Source organism: Melanerpes formicivorus, unplaced genomic scaffold (assembly GCF_026170545.1).
Source record: "Melanerpes formicivorus ecotype bairdi unplaced genomic scaffold, bMelFor1.0.p_v2 SCAF_2, whole genome shotgun sequence".
NCBI classification, from domain to species: domain Eukaryota; kingdom Metazoa; phylum Chordata; class Aves; order Piciformes; family Picidae; genus Melanerpes; species Melanerpes formicivorus.
The window spans coordinates 18,254,426-18,274,815 of record NW_027142354.1 but is presented as its reverse complement, the minus strand read 5'-3'; the positions used below and the strand labels follow the sequence as shown (position 1 = coordinate 18,274,815).

Here is a 20,390-nt window from a genome sequence, read left to right as displayed (position 1 = left end):
AGAGGAGTTTCTTCTTTTTCTTAGTGAAGGAAAGTTTTCATATATTTGACAATTATTATCCTGTTCTCTGGTAATCTTTTTTCTCTTGAATATAGCATCCTCATCCTTTCAGTCCCTACTAATAAACATCTCATCCATGTAGCTGTCTTCTACATTTTCTCCCATTAGTCTATGTCTGTCATGAGTTCTAGGGCATGCTGAGTCAAAATATAACCCAATACTCCAGCTGAGGACTTGGGTAATGGGAGCATCTTATAGAGTGTCTCTCCATCATTTTTCTCCAGTCCTGGCTCACTGGTGGAGTCTCAGGTGACTGGAAACTGGCCAATGTGGTCCCCATCCATAAGAAAGGTCGGATGGAGGAACCTGGAAAATACAGGCCAGTCAGCCTGACCTCAGTGCCAGGGAAAGTGATGGAGCAGATTATCCTGGCGGCAATAACTGCACACCTGAAGGATGGCCAAGGGCTCAGGTCCAGCCAACATGGATTTAGGAGGGGCAGGTCCTGCCTCTCCAACCTGATCTCCTTCTATGATCAGGTGACCTGTCTGGTGGACGTGGGGAGGCCTGTGGATGTGGTCTGCCTGGACTTCAGCAAGGCCTTTGACACCGTCCCCCACAGCAAACTGCTGGCTAAGCTGTCAGCTCGTGGCTTGGACCACTACACTCTGTGCTGGGTTAAGAACTGGCTGGAGGGCCGAGCCCAGAGAGTGGTGGTGAATGGTGCCACATCCAGCTGGCGGCCAGTCACCAGGGGCGTCCCCCAGGGATCAGTGCTGGGCCCCATCCTTTTTAACATCTTCATTGATGATTTGGATGAGGGGGTTGAGTCAGTCATCAGCAAGTTTGCAGATGACACCAAGTTAGGAGCAGATGTTAGTCAGTTAGAGGGTGGAAAGGCTCTGCAGAGGGACCTCGACTGACTGGACAGATGGGCAGAGTCCAATGGGATGGCATTCAACAAGTCCAAGTGCCGAGTGCTGCACTTTGGCTACGGCAATCCCATGCAGAGCTACAGGCTGGGGTCGGAGTGGCTGGAGAGCTCCCAAACAGAGAGGGACCTGGGGGTACTGATCGACAGCCACCTGAATATGAGCCAGCAGTGTGCCCAGGTGGCCAAGAAGGCCAATGGCATCCTGGCCTGCATTAGGAATAGTGTGGCCAGCAGGAGCAGGGAGGTCATTGTGCCCCTGTATTCTGCTTTGGTTAGGCCACACCTTGAGTACTGTGTCCAGTTCTGGGCCCCTCAGTTTAAGAAGGACATTGAAACACTTGAGCGTGTCCAGAGAAGGGCAACAAGGCTGGTGAGAGGCCTTGAACACAAGCCCTGTGAGGAGAGGATGAGGGAGCTGGGATTGTTTAGCCTGGAGAAGAGGAGGCTCAGGGGTGACCTCACTGCCCTCTACAACTACCTGAAAGGTGGTTGTAGCCGGGAAGGGGTTGGTCTCTTCTCCCAGGCAACCAGCACCAGAACAAGGGGACACAGTCTCAAGCTGCGCCAGGGGAGGTTTAGACTCGAGGTGAGGAGGAAGTTCTTCACCAAGCGAGTCATTCATCATTGGAATGTGCTGCCCAGGGAGGTGGTTGAGTCACCATCCCTGGAGGTGTTCAAGAGGAGATTGGACATGGCACTTGGTGTCGTGGTCTAGTCATGAGGTCTGTGTTGATAGGTTGGACTCGATGATCCTTGAGGTCATTTCCAACCTTAGTTATACTGTGATACTGTGATGTTTTGTGTATCCTACAGGCTGTGCTAGGTACATCCTACTATGAAGCCTTAACTGATCTGCAACAAGCTGTCTTGTTTGATTAATGTTCAGTAGTCATTTTCAAGCATTTTGAGATTTCTGTCATCTGTTAATTTTGTGAGCATGTTCTCTGTTCTACGAGCAAAACTGTTAATTAAAGTATTTCCAAACAGATCCCCCTCAATGCATTATTTCACTTTGGCCTCCAACCACTGAAAATTAATCTCTGATATTTTGGTTGTTATGGGGTTTGTTTGTTTGTTTGTATTTGTGGTTTTGTTTTGGGTTTTTTTTCACTCAGTTGTGTACCACACTATAATTTATTGAATTTATTAAATTCAATATGTATTCTATCTGCTGCTACTTCTTATCCAGTACCAATTATCCTTCAATGAAGGAAATTAGATTTAACACAGTTAATTTCTGACAAATCAATTTGGCTGTTTTATTCTCTTACAGAATAATAGGGTGGGAAAAGAAATGATATATAACTCATCTGTATATCTTTACAGCCCTGTGCTTGCCCTCCCTTAGCCTTCTTGAGCTCTCCTTTTCATGAGCCCTCATTTGTAATTACTGAAGTACCACAGTTCAGGAGTGAGAACAAGAGATGGAAGTAGTAATTATTATTACTGCCAAAATCTTTGTATCTGAAAGCCAAGACTGGGCATTCTTGAATGAATGTTAATAGGCTAAGCTTGTGTGAAACCACCAGGCACACTAAGTTGCCTCTAATAATGTTTAGTCTTTTGATACTGACATGAATTTTCTGTCATATCACAGAATCATAGAGTCACAGAATGTTAGGGGTTGGAAAGGACCTCTAGAGATCATCAAGTCCAACCCCTCTGCCAAAGCAGGATCAGCTAGGGCAGGCCACAAAAGGCCACATTCAGGTGGGTTTTGAAAGTCTTCAGAGAAGGAGATTCCACAACCTCTCTGGGCAGCCTGTTCCAGTGCTCTATCACCTTCATGATAAAGTAGCTCCTTATGTTGAGGTGGAACAATTATTCTTTGTCCTATCACTGGGCACCATCGAAAAGAGACTATTGATGTCCTTTTCGCTCTTCCTCATCTCTTCCTCGACTCTTAACATCCCCAGTTCTGTCAGCCTTTCTTCAAAGGAGAGATGTTCAAGTCCTACAGTCATCCTCATAGCTGTCCATTGGAGCCTGTTACAGCCATTTCTCATATAGCAATATCAAACCAATTTGGTAATTTAACCTCTGTTACAGATTCAGAGATTGCATTGGGCTGGAAATGACCCTCAAAGGTCATCTTGTCCAACCCCTCTGCAGTGATCAGGGGCACCTCCAACTAGATCAGGCTACCCAGGGCCACATAAAGTCTGATCTTGAATGTCTCTGGGGACAGGGCTTGAATCACATCCATGGGCAACCTTTTCCAGTATTTTACCACTCTCACTGTAAAGAACTTCCTTATGTCCAACCTAACCATGCCCTACTCCAGTTTAAAACCATTGCCCCTCATCCTGTTGCTGCAAGCCCTTCTACACAGTCCTTACCTACACACTTCTTTGGGAAATAGTAGGTGCCAAACTATTTTAAAACTGTTTTTGCCTTGTCTGAGTCTTTGGATGCATTTGAACTTGTTAGAGGTTAGGATAATATTGTGCATGTTTGGGGGTGCTGCAAATACGAAGATCCTTTGAATTCCTTTCTGGTTGTAGACAATGATGAGCCATAGCTGGGCAAGTAAAGGCAATAGAAGGCATAAGTTTAAATCATGTTTGATGAATTGAAAGCTGCTATAAGTAACTACTTCTAACATAAGAAGTCCATGTCTGTTGGTATAATGTTACTTGGAAAATGCCAGGAGATGAAAATGTATCACAGCGTTTGGAGAATGCTTTTAGAAGGCAAGGAATTTGTCTTTTTAACAAGCTAAAATTATTTTCTTAGCTCTGTCTACTCATTCACTTTAAATATAGAAGTATAAAAAGATAAATGGTAATAGACAATAAACATAATAATGATTTTTATCTTCTGGAGCTTTAAATTTCTATATGAAAACCTGATAGTCGGGGAGTAATGAAAATGAGGCCCAGTACATTGCTGTCATCTTACCACATGCTTGTGTATCCTCTAAATGCCACATGTGTGATCATGAGGAACCAAAGAGCCCCAGAGGCTTGTTTCAGACTTATTAAGCAATTGCCCAGGTAGCACACCCCTTAGAATTATTCATTAAAACCACCCAAAATAATTCATGTAGCTGCAAGCCATGTGAAATTAAGTCATGGATCATGCCTAGCCCAGAGCTTTGTGGGCTCACTACTTTGTGGTCTGCCTCCTCAGGGGTGACTCCAGAAGGTCACCTCACTTGCCCCCAAAATACAGAGGTACTTCTGCTATTTCTCATATGCTCCATACCAATACAGCAAATTTCTTTCATTCCTTTTAGTCCCCTTTCACTTATTTTGTTCTCAATGACAAACAGCAATGACTGAAATGATCCAAGTTTCTATTGTATACACAAATAATGTTATCATTTTAGGAGCCAATATTTCAGGGCTTAAAAACTCATACATTTATCTCATTGTCCTGAGTTACACCCTCTTGAGCTTTCTTCAGCCATCTGACTTTCCTCTTGGTGTTTACACACCCTTCATGCTTTCAGATAGTCACTGCACCCTTTCCAGTCCTTTTAGTCTTCATCTAGCCAAGCAACAGTTGTTTAATTTATTCCCACAAATCACATCTTCGCACAGAAGTGAAAAGGAATGTATGATGCAATTCTGGGATAAAGTGTATTAGTGACTTTCAAACCCCAAAATCTCAATTGCTTTCTGTTAGGCATATGTTACTACAGGATACATGCTTTACTGAAGAAGTGTATTTGGCCATCTTCAAACAGAATTGCCTAATTATTAAATCCTTGCAAATGGAGATTCATTTTTCTGAGAACTAGAGATACCAGCCTACTCTGCATACACTTAAACAAAATTACTTCCTTGTAAAACTTAATCAACATGGGGCCAGTGCAGTTAGCTCATTGCCCTCGAGGGCTCTTGTATCATCATCGATGCAGTTGGTTGAGTTGTGGAGGGTAAATTCCTCCCACTCACACTACCGCAGTCACAATAATCCTTCTGTTCACAAACGTCCCAAAATATTTATTGCAAGAATAGCTTGGAGGTATGTTTTCAGCAATGCTTAAGCCTGTTTTCACTTGTCTCTCTTCCTTGGCTTTTTCTTCTTTTATTTTTATTTATTTTTTTAAATTTTATTTTTAATTACATTTTGGGAGTGGGTTGGCCAGTGCTTAAAAACTGGAGCTTTAGATAGGCGGCTTCTCCTTGCTTCAATTATTTTGACAGGCACCTCTGCTTTCCAGCTGAGTTACCCTAACTGGAAGCAGCTGCTTTTTCAAATTATTCCCCCTCCTCACTGTGTTGCAGAAGTAATAAGTATCTCATGCCCCTTCAATGAATTTATGGACATAAATCACACACTTCCAGGGCTTCAGATGTGCCTGGATACAGAAAGATGTTTATCTCCTTTTCCTGTTAGTTAATGAAGTTTTATGAAGTGAAACTTGTCATTAACAATATAGGGAAAATGAAATGTACAGATTGGATTCAATTCTCCACTTCCTTGTTAACTCTTGTTAGTGAGCATAGAGTAGGCTTTGATATGTTTTTCCATTGCAATTTGAAACTCTGATTTGAGGGAGTCTTGAATGATTGTACAGTTGGCAAGGTAGTGAAGAGTGAGGCTTCTCCAGAAGAGCACAGGCTCTGTGAATCAAGATGACGCCTGTGTTTACAACCACAGATGAAACGAATGCTTATCATCTTGACTACATTGTTACAGTCTTGTGAATGCTCCTGATTTCGTCACTACCTCGATGATTTATTTAACATCCTACCACCTGGAGCCAAGTGATGTAAAAATCTCAATTTGCTGCTGTTTTTTTAATAATGAAAATACAAATTCTGGTTCTTATTTTCCAATAAAAGCATGAAAATGTGACTTAAGTGCACCCTGATGACTCAGGCAATTGAATCTGAAGCACTCCAAAAGGCTTACTTCAAAAATTCCATTATATATAAATTCAAGTGTAATTTTCAGGTGCTTGCCATCTGTGAGTTTTGAACACTTACCATTATAGCAGAAATTGCAACACCACATATACCACTACTGCTTGCTAGTCAATTGCTGTTAGTTTTTCCATAAATAATATCTTAATGTGCATGTCTGGCCTTGCTGGGTGGCACATAGGCCAGCTAAGCCAGGGGCACAACACTGAAATAGATCTGATCTGGTACTCCAGAAAATTGGTAGGATGCATTTAAAAGGAAAGGTAGGGCACCTGTTTGGAAAGTGACAGAAGACTGCGTGCTCTGCATACATCAGAGCCCACTGATCATAGAATCAGTCAGGGTTGGAAGGGACCACAAGGATCATCTAGTTCCAACCCCCCTGCCATGGGCAGGGACACCCCACACTAGATCAGGCTGCCCAGAGCCTCATCCAGCCTGGTCTTAAACACCTCCAGGGATGGGGCCTCAACCACCTCCCTGGACAACCCATTCCAGGGCTTCACCACTCTCATGGTGAAGAACTTCCTCCTCACATCCAGCCTGAATCTCCCCACCTCCAGCTTCATTCCTTTCCCCCTAGTCCTATCACTACCTGATATCCTGAGTAGTCCCTCCCCAGTCTTCTTTAATCAAGAACTATTGGTACACATGTGAACTTCTGCTTTCAGAAGAATATTGGGAAAAAAAAATTGAAATATCCAGTCTCAGCTGTTTCTAGGGATGGAAGTGAGAGAAGCTCTGGCAACAGGAGCTAGCCTTTAAAAGCTGCTCTGAAAGAAGAGGTCAAAGCCAGTATGTTCTTCTCAAGTGGCTTCAGTAGGGAGGCTTGACCTAGGCTGACACAATCTGCAAGCAAACATCACATAATCACATCAGGTGTGTTATCTTCACCTTTGGCTAACTGAGATAATCAGGCAGGTTTCTTTGTTAAATTTGCCCCAGCTACTCCTTCATTAATAATATATCTATGTGACTTGAGACACAGACTTAGCAAGTGTGAAGTCTAAGCTCAGTACTGAATCCTTGTGGTCTGAAAGTTAAGCTTTAGTGTGGTTTGCTACTTATTCAGAAGAGCGGTGTGTTAACTTCAAAGAAATAGGTGAGGAAATAATTTGTGTTCTGATATATTTTGGGACAACATTTGAGCAGTAGGTGTTATGTTGAGTGTGGAGGAGGTGACTTTTGGGTGGAAGTAGTCTGTTCTAGAAGTGAAGCTAAGCAGCTCTTCCTCTTGTTTTCTTGCAAGTCTCTACCATTGGCATGGTTGTCATGTACTTTGCTGTGATATTTTGCCAAGAGCAACTCTTTAGATTCATATCTTTCCATTGTCAGCAAGCAGATAACTTTTTTAAGATCTAGGTCTTATGCATTTCATCATTGGTTCCTTTTGCAAAGAGGCAATTAATGAAACCTTTTAGGAAAGATATTTTCTCTTTCAAAGGGAGAACCAATAGATATCTCCTCTGAGGTGTATCCATTCTTACTTTCACTGGTCATAAAATGAATAGTAAAAAAACCAGCCACAGTGTGAGTTTGGCCATCTCTTTTGATGCACCTCCTATCTCAACAGAGACAGCTTGGCATATGTATGTCAGTGCTGAACATCTCTGAAATACACAGCTATCACATGCTACTAAGTTGTGCCTTACTGTTGGCTGGCTTTATGATGTGCTTTAGGATGAGATCATCAGACTCCTTTTCATTAGTAATTTACTAAGAGTTTCAACAAAGGGATCAAAGGATACCACATTTGGAAAAAGGAGAGGCTGAAGTCCTATTTCCTAGTTCTGAGGCTTGCTTTTTGCCTTTTTCACTTTCCCAGTTCTAAAATTCTTTGTGAGAAGAGCAGCCAAAGGACACCGAGCGAAGTAATTCTGTCTCTATGGATTTTCTAAGTATCTTACAAAAAAGATTTGTAAGCATCCTCTCTAGCAGACACAAGTAGAATATGAGAAGTTGAGCAAGCTCAGCTGTGAGCAATAGTGTAGAGGCTGCCCCTAGACATCCCAAAGGATGCTGAGCTCCTGTCTGAAAAACTAATTAAGGTTTATAAAACATTTTGTAAAAAGTGTTTCAAAAAAGTAATAGAAAATTGATGCTATTGAAATGTTGACAGGCCATAAAGCATCAAAGCTGGCTTTGCCATGCACCTGAAGAAGGGATACTGAGTTTGGGTGGAGAAGTCAGAAGTAAGTCATATGGAGAAATGAGAGTCTTAGTAAATGTTTGAAATTGTCCAGAGAGTGCCTGACATGGCAGAAGGCAGACGGAGTCCTAATTTGCAGGTGGTTTTGGAGTGGTCTGCTGTACACCCAAACAGGGTGGTGGCTGTGGTGTCCTTGGGGATATACCCTCCTTGCTGGTTACACTCCGGCTCTGTAAGCCCCTTCATTAGCTGAGCTAGTGCTACTGCCTTCCAGTTAAGAAACATGGTACTGTACTCCACAGTGGAGAGAACTGGGCAGGATATGAGAGGCCTTTGTGGAGCCATCTGAAAGCCGGAAGGAAGGAAACAAACCTTTCCTTTGTCCTTATGAGTCAAAAGGTATCCTTCCAGAAGGGATGTGATACTTGCTGTGTTTAGACTACTTTTCCTTATATGATCTGTCATGCAAAGTAATAGCCACCATATTTTTAACTGAAACCTGCCAAGCGTAGCAAAATTCTATCATTCTGTGCCTACTGAGTGTGGTGTTACCCCAAAGCGTTAAGTCTACTGGCATGATTTTCCTGGACATGTGTCTCTTTCTCACCCTTATTTTTTAATCTAGTAGGGTACTCATATCTATGGTAACAATGGATTGGGTGTAATGTGGAGTGTTCAGACTTGCATCAGAATAAAACAATTAATTGTTCCCAACTGTGTTCTACTGATAGAATTAAACAGACTTAACTCCGTGTGGTTTGTGTGGGGCATATTAGTGTATTGCTCTCACTGCAGTGTGATACTCTGGATCAGATTTGCAATAGGACTGGGAGCTGACAGCTAAGCCTTTAAAAGACTAAATAATGATTTCTGATTGTACACCAGAGTATAAGGTCTAAATATTGTCTGTTTTAAAGCCACAGGGTATACCACTTCTAAGATCAGGAATACTTTCTGTAGTTATCTGACTGGCAAAGGATGCTTAAATTTCACACTTTCAGGAATATATAGCAGTCTGATGTGCAAAGGTAGATGATGCATCTAGCACTCTCTTAGTTTATGCCTGTACAAACTAAGAGTGTCTGAGACAGTGCAACAGCCTGGTTAGAAGAACTGGAGATAGGTTAAGTATGTGAGCCGCATCCTGCCCCATGCAAGAGGCTTTCTGGAGTGGCTGCTGGCATGTCTGCTCTCTTCTTTGGCTGATAGGGCTGATGCAGAATACCTCACTCCAAAGGAGCCTGCTGCCAGAAACAATGACCACACTTAATTCTCAAGGAAAATACCTTTAAAATTAAGTAACTGGTGAGAATTTAAAGAAATTATGTCTTAGAATTACTTTAATAAAAATATAGTGAGTACAGTAATGAGACAAAATTGATTTCAGGATGGATCATAGTATATTGATGGGATGGAACCAACAACCAGTAGGGTTGCAGTTTCAATCAAAGGCTGTGATGTGAATCTCTGCGTGTTTCAATTTGATAACACCCTCCAAGGAGAAAGAGGGAGAGAGCTGAAAGGAGATAAAATCACTGCTAATAGTGTGTTGCATTGTAATTTGGTTGTGTTAAGAGTTTTAGGCTTTTGCAGGTCACCTGTAGGGGCTAGCTGGAATTTTTATTTCTCCTTTTCCCTGCACCCTCTGTGCATACAATGGCCAGCTTATTTATCTCTCTGAAGCTTTGATGTTCTGATTTAGACATGATATACTGTTCAGAGTATTGTTAGTGATGCTGTTGATGTTGGGAAACCTCGTTTGTTTTGTTCATGAACACAGTTAATTGCCAGGCCTCTGAGCCATTTCCCTCAGGAACCCATAAAGTTTGGTGTCCATTACACTGTGGGGCACAATCTACTTTCCAAGGCACTCTGATCTCTCCTGGCCTGTTGCATGTAGCTTAAAATTGATATCCATGTGCTTGAGATTGTTCATGGTATAGATTTCTCTGATTCAATGCCTTTTACTCGGCTGCCTGTAGTTGTGATAGTCTGGTTCTGATGTCACACATCATCTTTTCCAGTTTATTGTGATGAATGTTTCCATTTTTTATTGTTGAATGCTTTGAAACCACACTTTCATGCGACACTGTGATGAGATGATACACACTACTTTGGGACAGAAAGATTGTCATCTTTTGTCTTAATGACTCAGAGGCTTGCCTTTGAGGTTTGTGCTTTTCATAGAGAAAGAGCCTGTCTGGATGAACACAATTTCCCTAAAACCTCAGTAAAGAAAGGAGAAAGATGAGCTTTTCTACAGCCACCTAAAGCTGGAGCAAGGATCCTGCTCTTAGTATCCCTTTAAAAAAGAGTCTGTCTCTCTTGAGTATGGAAGAGTGCTCCCCAAGTTATTTCATCTTTCCTGGTGTGTACATGTGGGTAACTCTTATTAACTGCATGCCCACATGTAGCTGATGGTGTGATAGAAGGCTACACTCATGCACTGTGGGTGTGACACGCTAGGGAATCATGTCAGGATCACTGCCCCACTACCTAGTGCTGACCTGTAGGTGCACAGTGGCCATTTACTGAGATTTACAAATGCTGTGTCTGATGCTGTGAGATGTCCCAAAAATCCCAGAGAATTGACCAGGTTTAGGTTTTTCCAGTAGTGTGCTGGGGTCTGGTACAACATGCTTGTAGGATGTGGTCTTTTGTGGATGCTTGAGTTACTGTGTTGACAACTACAGACTAAAATGCAAACAAACCCTGTATTCTAACTTAGGAAACGTCAATTAATTTATAATTCTGTAATGCAAACCAAGTAAAGCTGTCACAGCTGGGCTTCTAAACCCTTATAAGATCTGAGTTTCTGCTTGTTTTAAAACTCTCAAAATCCCCTTGCAGTTGTGTTGTGTGGGATTTTTTGTTTTGTTTTGGTTTTGTTGGTTGATTTGGTTTGGGTTTTTGTTTTGTTTTGGTTGTTTTTTTCGTACAATGCTTCTGGGATTTTTTACTTCAGGACATTAGCATCATTGAAAGAGAGGAACCCTGTGATACCTAGGAGAAGGAAGATCTGTTTGAGGAAAGGAGGGCAGAGAACACTTTAGTATGTCGTAGTCATTGGATGTTTTGGGAAAATGGCTTCTTCTGAATGTCTCAAGAGGAATAGATTCTATAACTTCAAAGACCATAGAAGATGACAACTATCATAAACTGCCATTTGGATTTGTTGCAATTCTCTCAGGCCAATTTATTTCTTAAAGCAAATGCTGCTGGAGTCAAGTGATTTTGCAAGATCTTTTTTTCCGCATTTTGCTTGTTTAAAATCAGAGGCTCTATGTCTCAGATAAATTAAAGTCAACTGGCTGAAGGCAAGACTGCTGCAGCCATGCATCATGTTCCTCTGATGAAAGTTGCTATCTCCAGAAAAAGGGATGACATCATGGCTCAGGAAGCACCTCCTGAACCACTACAATTTATAACCTAGTTTCTCTTACCTGCACTGCATGGCTGAAAAGTGCAGATAGTCAGGGCCTACTTCTGTAAGTAATATAGTCATCCCTGCACAAGGAACAATGACCTCCATCAGCAGGGAGAGGCAGGGCAAGTGGGAGGGCTGCCCCTTGCACCTATTTGATCTTAATCTGTTGCTGCCTGAGTCAGAACAGTGAGGGAGTTTTAGACTTTGTGAGGCAGAGCTGTTGCTTTGTGGTTTGGTTTAAGTATGCCCCTAAACTGTAGAAAAGACAGTGAACAGAAGAGTTTGCACAAGATGAGCCTGGAATATTTAAATATTGAGCTTGTGCAGCTTGTTCAGATATTTTGAAAGTAGGTTGACATTGCTATTGTAAGTGGTTCAACAAGGATTTCAGAGAGTCACTAAGTAAATTACCCCTGACTAATTAAATCAGTTTTGAGTTATGCAAGCTATTGTACAGTACAGAGAGACTTCACTGGCACACCTTTAGCCTCATTCTTCTTATGCTTATAGTTGCATACAATTTAAAGGTCACTTGGTACAGATTTTATACATGGTTTGGACCTTTCGTTATTTCTCATTACAAATCAATAACATGGTCCGTTACTTACATGTGCATCCTAAAGAAGGGTCAATTAAAATATGCATATTTACATAGCATCAGTGGTTTCTTTACCACTTTTTCTCAGCATAATTATCTTTAACTTTTCTATCTGTGTCCTTTTCCTTGTTCTGTATGTGTCATTCACCACTCCAGCAAAAGCTGCATTAAGACAGTGCTTAGAAGTCTTGTCCCTTTCTTTGCATACCAGTTGCTGGGAAAGGGAATGTTTTGACCATCTTTTCTTTCTGGTGCAAGCAATCTTAGCTTTGAGGACATGAAAAGAGCATTGCTGGGAATGTGGAGAGATGAGGAGTGCAGTTACCCCACATTTGCTTTATGCCTTCTCAGCAACTATTTTTATCTCTGTTAGCAAATGGCATCATTTGTTGCTCTAGCCCTCCCGGGCCACCAGTGCCACGCAATCACTGTAAGCCTTGTCAGCTGTGGGGCTGGCCATGGGGAGCCTGGTGACAAGAGACCCCAGGACTGAACAGGGAGCCTGGGGGCAGGGGAGGGGAAGAGAGCAGGTGCCAGGCCAGAGCCCTGGATTGTGTGATTGTGTTTGAGTGGTGCAAAGCACATAGCATCCAGCCTAGCAGCAAGCAGGGCTGATGGGATGCTGAAGAAGCTACTGACTGCTCAAAGATGTGGACTATTAAGGTCAGTGCATGACAGCTGCACGTCCATTGAATATTTCACTTCTTCACTCCTGCAGCCCTGGTGCAGACAGGTGTTTCCAGTGAACAAGAGCTCGAAATGGTTGCTTTTCAAGATGTATCTAATCATTTCAAATCTTAGACATGAGCAGAGTAAAAGATTTCCTTCATGCTGGTCCCAGTAAAAGATGGGAAGGAAGTGTGATGTGACAGGCAGACTTTTGCATCATCCTTCCACTCATCTCTCCCTCTCCTTCCAGCCACAGGCAGTGAGGCTTGACCACTGTTAGCATACCCTCCCTAACAAGCGTGCTGTGAACATATGTGTGCATGGGCACTTGACTGTTTCCTAAGAAGGATGAAGGAGCATCTCTACTGCTCTTTGTAATCAGTGATTAATTCACTTCATTATAACTGGAGGGGTGGCAGTGTAGCAATAGGGAAGCAAGAGACATAGATGGAGTCAGCGTTTCCACAGTTCCACCCCAAGGAGAGCTTTGCCTTTTAGAAGGCAATTCATGACGGGACTCTCCTCAAGAGAATGATGCGGTCCCGGTACTTAAACTATAGGAGTGAATTAACTGGACACCTCACCCCTTGCCGGCCTTGTAACGACGGCCGCTGGCACCGTTTCCTAGCTAATCGTGCACGACGTTAAGAAAATGCTGCTGACTTTGCCGCCGGAGATGCTGGCAGACAGGTGAGGCGCCGGCACTGAAGGAGCGTGATCAGTAACCAGCCGTCTCCCACCAGCGCCGACTTCACCTTCTCGACTTTTGGGCTGGGGGCAGCCTGCGGTGATCAGGACCCCGCCGGGGCGGTGCTGGGGCCCTGTTTTGGCAGCTCGGGGCGGCCACATGCGCCGGGCGAGCCCACGGGCAGGCGAGGGGCGCGGGGCCGGCCCGCAGCGACGGCGGGAGGAGGGGCTTTGTCGCCGCCGGATGCCCCCCCCCGCCGCGCCGCAGTGGCACCGCCGCGCCGCCGGCCACCCTGTCGCTGGGCCCAAAGTTTGAGGGGCGGCGGCGGCAGCAGGGCTGGCCCGCGGTGTCGCGGGGCGGGGGAGGCATGGCGGGGCGGGGCGGGCCGGCGGCGGCGGGGAGCCGGAGCTGATCCGGCGGCCTGGCCGGGGCATGGAGGGGGATCGGGCGGGCAGCCCTGCCGCCCCGGCGGAGAGCAGCACGTCGGAGGCGTTCGCCCAGCTGTGGGCCGACGTGATGGGCATCCTGGTGAGTGCGGCTGGGCCGGGGGCTGTGGGCCAGGACAGGGGGGGTAGCGACGAGGTGGGCTGCGGACAGCCGCTCTCCAGCGCTGCTCCCCTCGTCGGAGAGCGGCGGGCGGCGCTGCCCTCGCCGGGACGCTGAGTTCCCGGCACCTGCTGCGGAGTTTGTCCAAGTTGGAGCGTGTCCTCACAGCGCGGGCTCGTAACTACTCGGAAAAGTAATTCCGTGGACAAACTCAAGACCCCTTCCATCACAGTTTTGGATTTCGCGGCTGTCACTGCAGGCGGGACGGCAGGGCTCCGCTGAGGGACCGGGGCTAGAGCTGTTTACCGCAGCAGACCAGATCGTGCGTTTGTTTACACAGCCAGAAGCGCTTGTTCAGGCTGGTGAGAGTGGGCACATTGTTTCCCGTTGCTCCGTCGTTCCGGCCGATTCAGTTAAATTTGGGCGAAAGGCTGGTGTGTTGCTGCCTTTACATTCCGTGCACGTGTTTGGTGTCCCCGCCCGCAAGGCGCTGCCGACCCCCGTGTGCCCCTTGGACTCGGGGCGCGGCCGCCCAGCCTCCCAGCACCGCTGCCCCGTGCCCTGTGGCACTACCGGGTGCCGGTTTTGGAGCGGTTACTCCCGGTAGTTTTTTCGGAAACTAGTTGCTCGGTTACGGTCCTTGTAGTTTCTGCGCTGGTGAGCTTCTGAGGAAAGAAGAATCCTCACAATTCATTGGTTACAAACAAAAGAGATGGCCCCAGTAACAAGGGCTCAAGGAATTATATTTAAGTGGGCACGTAGCATACCGACAGGACAGACTGGATGGCAAGTAGTAAAAATACAGGAGGAGTCAATTCCTTATTTCTGCTTGCAGCAAGAGAATAATATTTACTTTGGGTGCAAGATGATAATTACCACAGAGGAGTGCCACTCAGCAAAAACCAAATACTAAGGTTGTATATGTACTGGAGCTGGCAGTATTCCAAGGATACAGGAATGTGGTAATCAACAATGGAATGCCTGTTTATTCATTTAAAAATAAAACGAATAGGCTTGATGCATATGAATTTTTGTTAACACTTTACCAACAACAATGAAAGAATATTATGAGAAATGCCTTTTGGAAAACTGCTGTGGAACAGAAGGAATAGTATACCCAATAGGATCTAATTCAGAAGTGTTACAGAGTTGAACAGAGAAATTAATTAGCGTTTTTGTTCCATCTTTTTTTTTTTTTTCTTTTTCCCCACACACATGGACTTATTGTTAATATTCAGAGTGAGATTAAAAAACTTGTCTCACTCCTTCACATAAATTCTCCACTGACATGGACTTGAGTGTAATAGCACCTGGCTGTGTACATTCTTTTACTGTTAACGATTTTAATCTAAGAACGCAAGCAGAGTCAGTTCTGCCAGTTTGTAGGGAGCACATGGTACTTTATGAACAGTGTCTCTTTCTCCTTTCCTGGCAGGTTTCAGTACTCCATTTAGTAAGAGCAAAGTGCTATTGGATGCCTGGGAAGGAGTGTTTGAGGAGGTCAGACCAACAGCCTAGCATGCTGGAGCTCAGTGCAGGAAAAGATCTGATTCTCACTCAACTAATAATGTGAATTGGCAAGCTAGTTTCCTTCCTAGGAAAATAGAGCTACTTAAATATTATTTGTCTTCTAATAAAACTAAGCTAAAATAATTTGACTTAGAGGAAGGAGTTACCTTGTAACTATGAAGTTGGTTTATGTTGGTTGCAAACCTCACCCAACACTGTTATGTTTTCTTAGTGTACTGGTTTGTGTTGCAATACTACTACAAATATGGAAAGACACCCTTGTGTTGGGTCTCAAATAGTAACTTACCTGAGGGGAGACTGAAGTTCATCTCACTACAAGCTGTCAGCTTTCTTTAGATAGAGGTTTTTTAAGAGTTTCTAGTCTTTGCAGCTGCTAAATATGTCCTAATATGAAGCAAGTATAAACCAGCTTAGTGCTCTGTCCATGTCTGAAGGCAAGGAAGAGGTAGTTCCAGTGCCTTTTTCACTGCTTGTCTTTGTGGAAAATAGAGCGTTGTCCTTTCAAAAATGTGCTGATAATGGCAAACAGTAAAATAGATTTGTGGCTTCCAAATAGAAGTTTGTAGATGGTTGCTTATAGTCCATGAGACCACAACAGTAGCCTGCATAGCTGACTTCTTTCGCATCATCAATTAAGTGAGAGTATGAGTCTTAAATTCCTGGGATTTACAGTAATTCATGATCCAAAATAACTAGGAATCACGGAGTGGACACTGGAGTCATTCACTGGATACAACTTTGTGAACCAAGAAGGTGGTGCAGTGATAGTCTGGCTAGGTGGTCTTGCAACAGCTTTAAAGCTACCAAGGGGGAAAGTAATAGAAGATGGGAAGAGGCAGGAGGGAAGAGCCAGGATCTTGGGAGGGGAAAACTAAAATGAAGGAAAAAAAAGTGATCCTCAAAAGTTTATTGAGTATGAGAGAGAAAATTGTATTCTTAAGCAATAATCATAAGATGATGCAGGTTAGGAAGGACCTTAGGAGGCATCTAGCCTGGCCTCGAGCTGATGTAGGGAGAGGTGTAAGGCCAAGTGAGGTTACCTGGGGTTTTATCCAGTCAGGTCTTGAAAACTTCCAGAGACAGAACAAAACCTCTCTTTGCAGCCTGTTCCACCACTTCACTATCCCTATGGTGAAAAAGATGTTCTTTGTAAAAATGATTAATGCCTGATACTGTCCTCATATTCAGGTTGCAGCAGTGGGAAAGAGGAAGAGAAGGTATCACCTTCCTCTCACTGGCCCTGCTGGAAGCTCTCTGGTGTATGGCGGTGGCTGTGGTGGTGTCTCTAGATGCAGATGTAGGAGGAAAAGCCATGGATGTCAGCTCAGGTGGCATTCAGTGCTCCAGTTCCTTAAAATACAAACGGATTCCCTCTAACTCAGAGGATAAATGTGTTTCATTGTTTGTGTATGTGCAGTTAGGTTCCTTAAAATAGGACCTCATTGTCAGGAGCCTGTGATGGTAGATCCCAGGTCCAGAGAGGAAGCAAATATTCTTCAAGTGCTGCCTGTGAACAGCATGGTTTACAGACTTAGAAGTCACTTAATAACTTTCTCTATACTTGACAAATACTGAGTGTACTTGCAGCTGTACTGGGATTTCACTGAAATAAATGTGACTTTTCCCTTTTGTACTTACTCTAATGAAATATTCCATAGGTGCAGCTGTGGTATAAGCACCTCAAAGCTGTTTGTGCTGTTGATGGAGCTCACTAGATAACATACTAGTCTGTAGCAAGCACATGTTGGAATGTATTGGTGAATTTTAATTTGCAGTGTCTCAAAGCAACAATGAATGGTGGAAGTCCAGAGAAGGGCAATGAGGCTGGTGAGAGGCCTCGAGCACAAGCCCTATGAGAGGCTGAGGGAGCTGGGATTGTTTAGCCTGGAGAAGGGGAGGCTCAGGGGAGACCTCATTGCTCTCTACAGCTACCTGAAGGGTGGTTGTAGCCAGGAGGGGCTTGGTCTCTTCTCCCGGACAACCAGCACCAGAACAAGAGGACACAGTCTCAAGCTGCTCCAGGGGAAGTTTAGACTTGAGGTGAGGAGAAAGTTCTTCACTGAGAGAGTTGTTCGTCATTGGAATGGGCTGCTCAGGGAGGTGGTGGAGTCACCATCCCTGGAGGTGTTCAAGAGGGGATTGGATGTGGCACTTGGTGCCATGGTCTAGTCATGAGGTCTGTGGTTGGACTTGATGATCTTTGAGGTCTCTTCCAACTTTGGTGATTCTGTGATTCTGAAGTATATTCAGGTTTTGGATAGAGATTGCAGAACATTGATCATGAGTAGTAATACAGAAATTCTCAGCATCCCTAAAACTCAACATCATAAAAAGGGGTATTTTTGGTGTAGAAACATATATTGATGTAGTGTTAGCAAACTCCGTTGCTGAGAGTCTGGAAGTTTTTATGTGATCATATCTGAAAACAAATTGTAGTATGAAATAAAAATCATGAACTTTGTTCTTTGAAAGATATGCTTTCACAACATGGACTGTTGACCTTGGCACAGGGAAGACACTCCAGTGTTTGTTTTGTTTGTGGGATGCTCTTCCTTCTCAGCATAACTCAAACAGGTATCTGGCTTAGATACTGACATTAAGGAAATCACTGACGAAACTCTGATCAGTTTTAATAGAGCAGGGATTTCACTGAAGAAAATGTCTTTTTGTATGAGGAGCTTTTGTCTTCAGTGGTCAATATCGAAAAGATATAGAACTTCTTACAAGGGATGCAATGAAATTAGAAGTCTTTCCATTTTATTTCAAACTGATAGCTAGTTTGTTTCAAACAATTGAATCAGTTACAAGATGGGTTGGACACGATGATCTTGAAGGTCTCTTCCAATCTGGTTTATTCTGTGTATTCTAAGATGTGGAAAAAAAAATTCTTGGCTTGATAATATTTTGCAGTTATGTTAAGAGAAAACTAGGGCTTTCCCACCATCTACAGATGGCTGAAGAGAACAGAGTACTTTGAGGATAATAAAGCTCACTTGGGTTTGTTCTGGGAACCCTAGTATTTACATACATAATCTATCTTCATCTCCATGTTTCAGTGACTATTTGAATTTCTTATCAAAGTGATAAAGAAACAAACTAAAAGAGAGAAAGACGCCAGCTGATAATCCTGCTGTGATAACATGTAATTACATACTGGCTAACGTGCTTTGGGGAGAGGAATTTGATTTTAAGCCAAGGAGCCTGGATATTTGGAGAGATCTGGCAAGTAGATCCCTGACCGATAGAAACAGTTGGAGGACTGCCAGGAGGAGTTGTGGCAGCTCACCCGAGCTGCAGATTTCTCCAAGGACTGTGCTTCCTTAAACCATCGTTTTCGCCATGACCTCTCACGGAACCCTCTCTGCTCCGTTCCTCTCTCAGTGTCTCGTTTGAGTGGCTTTACGTCTCTGTTGTCTGCTTAGCACCAAGAGGCCACTCCAGCTGAAGCCGTCAACGCTCAGCAGGGCTCTGTTGAAAAGCGCAGGCAGCTGCTCCAGGTAGAATGTGCTTTTGAAAATGCAGCATGCTAACTTTTCCTGATTTTTTTTTTCATGTTTGTAATGTGGTTGTTACATTGCATAAACTGCTCAAAGAGCACATGGGGATGTTCTGATGGAAAATATTTTTGTTTTGACTTCTACTTTGGAGTGCATTTTTAAAGCATGTCCCAGTTGTGACAGTAAGAATGAACCCAGAAGGCCTGGACTCTGCTTTTCAGGCTAGCAGGTACTAGGTTTTTTTTTCTGTTTTACAAAACTCTGCAGTATATTTTGCTTTCAAATAAAGATATCAAAATGGAGAGTGACTGACAGTTTAGGTGTTGGATTTACTTTTATATTTTAAACTTAACCTGTTGGGTCTCCTTTCCTTCTCTTTTTCTGTGCAGTGTTATGCCTAGAAACTTTAATCCCTTTTGGAAGAAAGACAGCTTATAGAGATAACCTTTGGTCTTGGCTTTTTCTTGCACGTCAGGTCACATAAAACAGATGTTTCCATCAGAGACTAGTCCCCACAAGACCCTACACAGTCAGGAATGATAAGAGGTTTGGGGTTTGGTGCCCTTCTTGTGCTTTCTTGAAAGCAAACTCCAGGTTTCCCGTGTCTTTGAATTCAGGGGGAACAGTAGGAAGATTTTTACATACTTGTTCTTTGTCTGCTATGAACTGTTGTTTACTAGAGAAACTAAATTTAAGGTAAATGTGAGTCTTGATGATAAAATTTTATTTTCCAGTGTGTTACCGGCTTGCTATGAATACCAGCTCCATTATCAATATTTGGAAATACTTTTTCTTCCTAGTTTCCCACATTTGAAAGTCAGTCAATCAAACTCTTACTGTCTTTTAAGAGCATTGGAATATTAGATTGACAGAATTCACCCGTAATGATGCCTGCTTTCTTTCATGGTTATGAAAGAATGTCGGTCTCTAAACTGAAAGAAGATTAAAATTGGTGTGGAAAATGGAAAAGTGTTGCACATGCAGGACAATGAACACTTACAGGAGTTTTATTTAATGGAATGCAATGTATTATGCTACACATGGTAGCTACCATTTTCTATAGTCAGGAGATAAACTCTTATTTTAGTGTATCTTGGGGCACATTATATTTTACAGAATGAGCTAATGGTTAGCATTTAATTTGCTCTAGAAATCTGTGTTAATTAGTGTTGATTGCATGAGATGCTGTGCAAACAGAGAGTGGAGAGGTTAGGCTGCATGACCTGTGAGACCAGGGCATGGCAGAGCAGGGTCACTGCTGGACCTGGTGCAGACTGGAGGGATGGGTGAAACACACAGTGTTCAGGACAAGGGATTTTGAGACTTCTGTCTCCTAGACTCTGGTTGAATTGCTCCAGCTTTGGCCCTGGTCTTGGATTCTTCAGGACTTTTTTTGTCTCTGGAGGTGGCATGGTGGCAAGGAAGCTGCTGATGCACCCAGTCCTGCTTCCTGTGTCTTCCAAGGTCCCCCTCTG

General features: G+C 43.6%; 1 protein-coding gene across 6 annotated transcripts in view; it reads left to right on the top strand.

Moving 5' to 3' along the window:
• Window positions 1-20,390, top strand: part of LOC137448087 (SAM and SH3 domain-containing protein 1-like) — a 603,815-nt gene that overhangs the window by 462,842 nt on the left and 120,583 nt on the right. The window contains exon 1 of one of the 6 annotated variants that reach the window (XM_068152283.1): window positions 13,659-13,870. The exons of 4 other annotated variants lie outside the window; for them this stretch is intronic. In XM_068152283.1, the coding sequence (XP_068008384.1) occupies window positions 13,775-13,870 (96 nt within the window). In that variant the 5' untranslated portion in view covers window positions 13,659-13,774. Of the gene's footprint in view, window positions 1-13,658; window positions 13,871-20,390 lie in introns of those variants that run through there. One more of the 6 variants, XM_068152293.1, reaches the window with a different exon arrangement.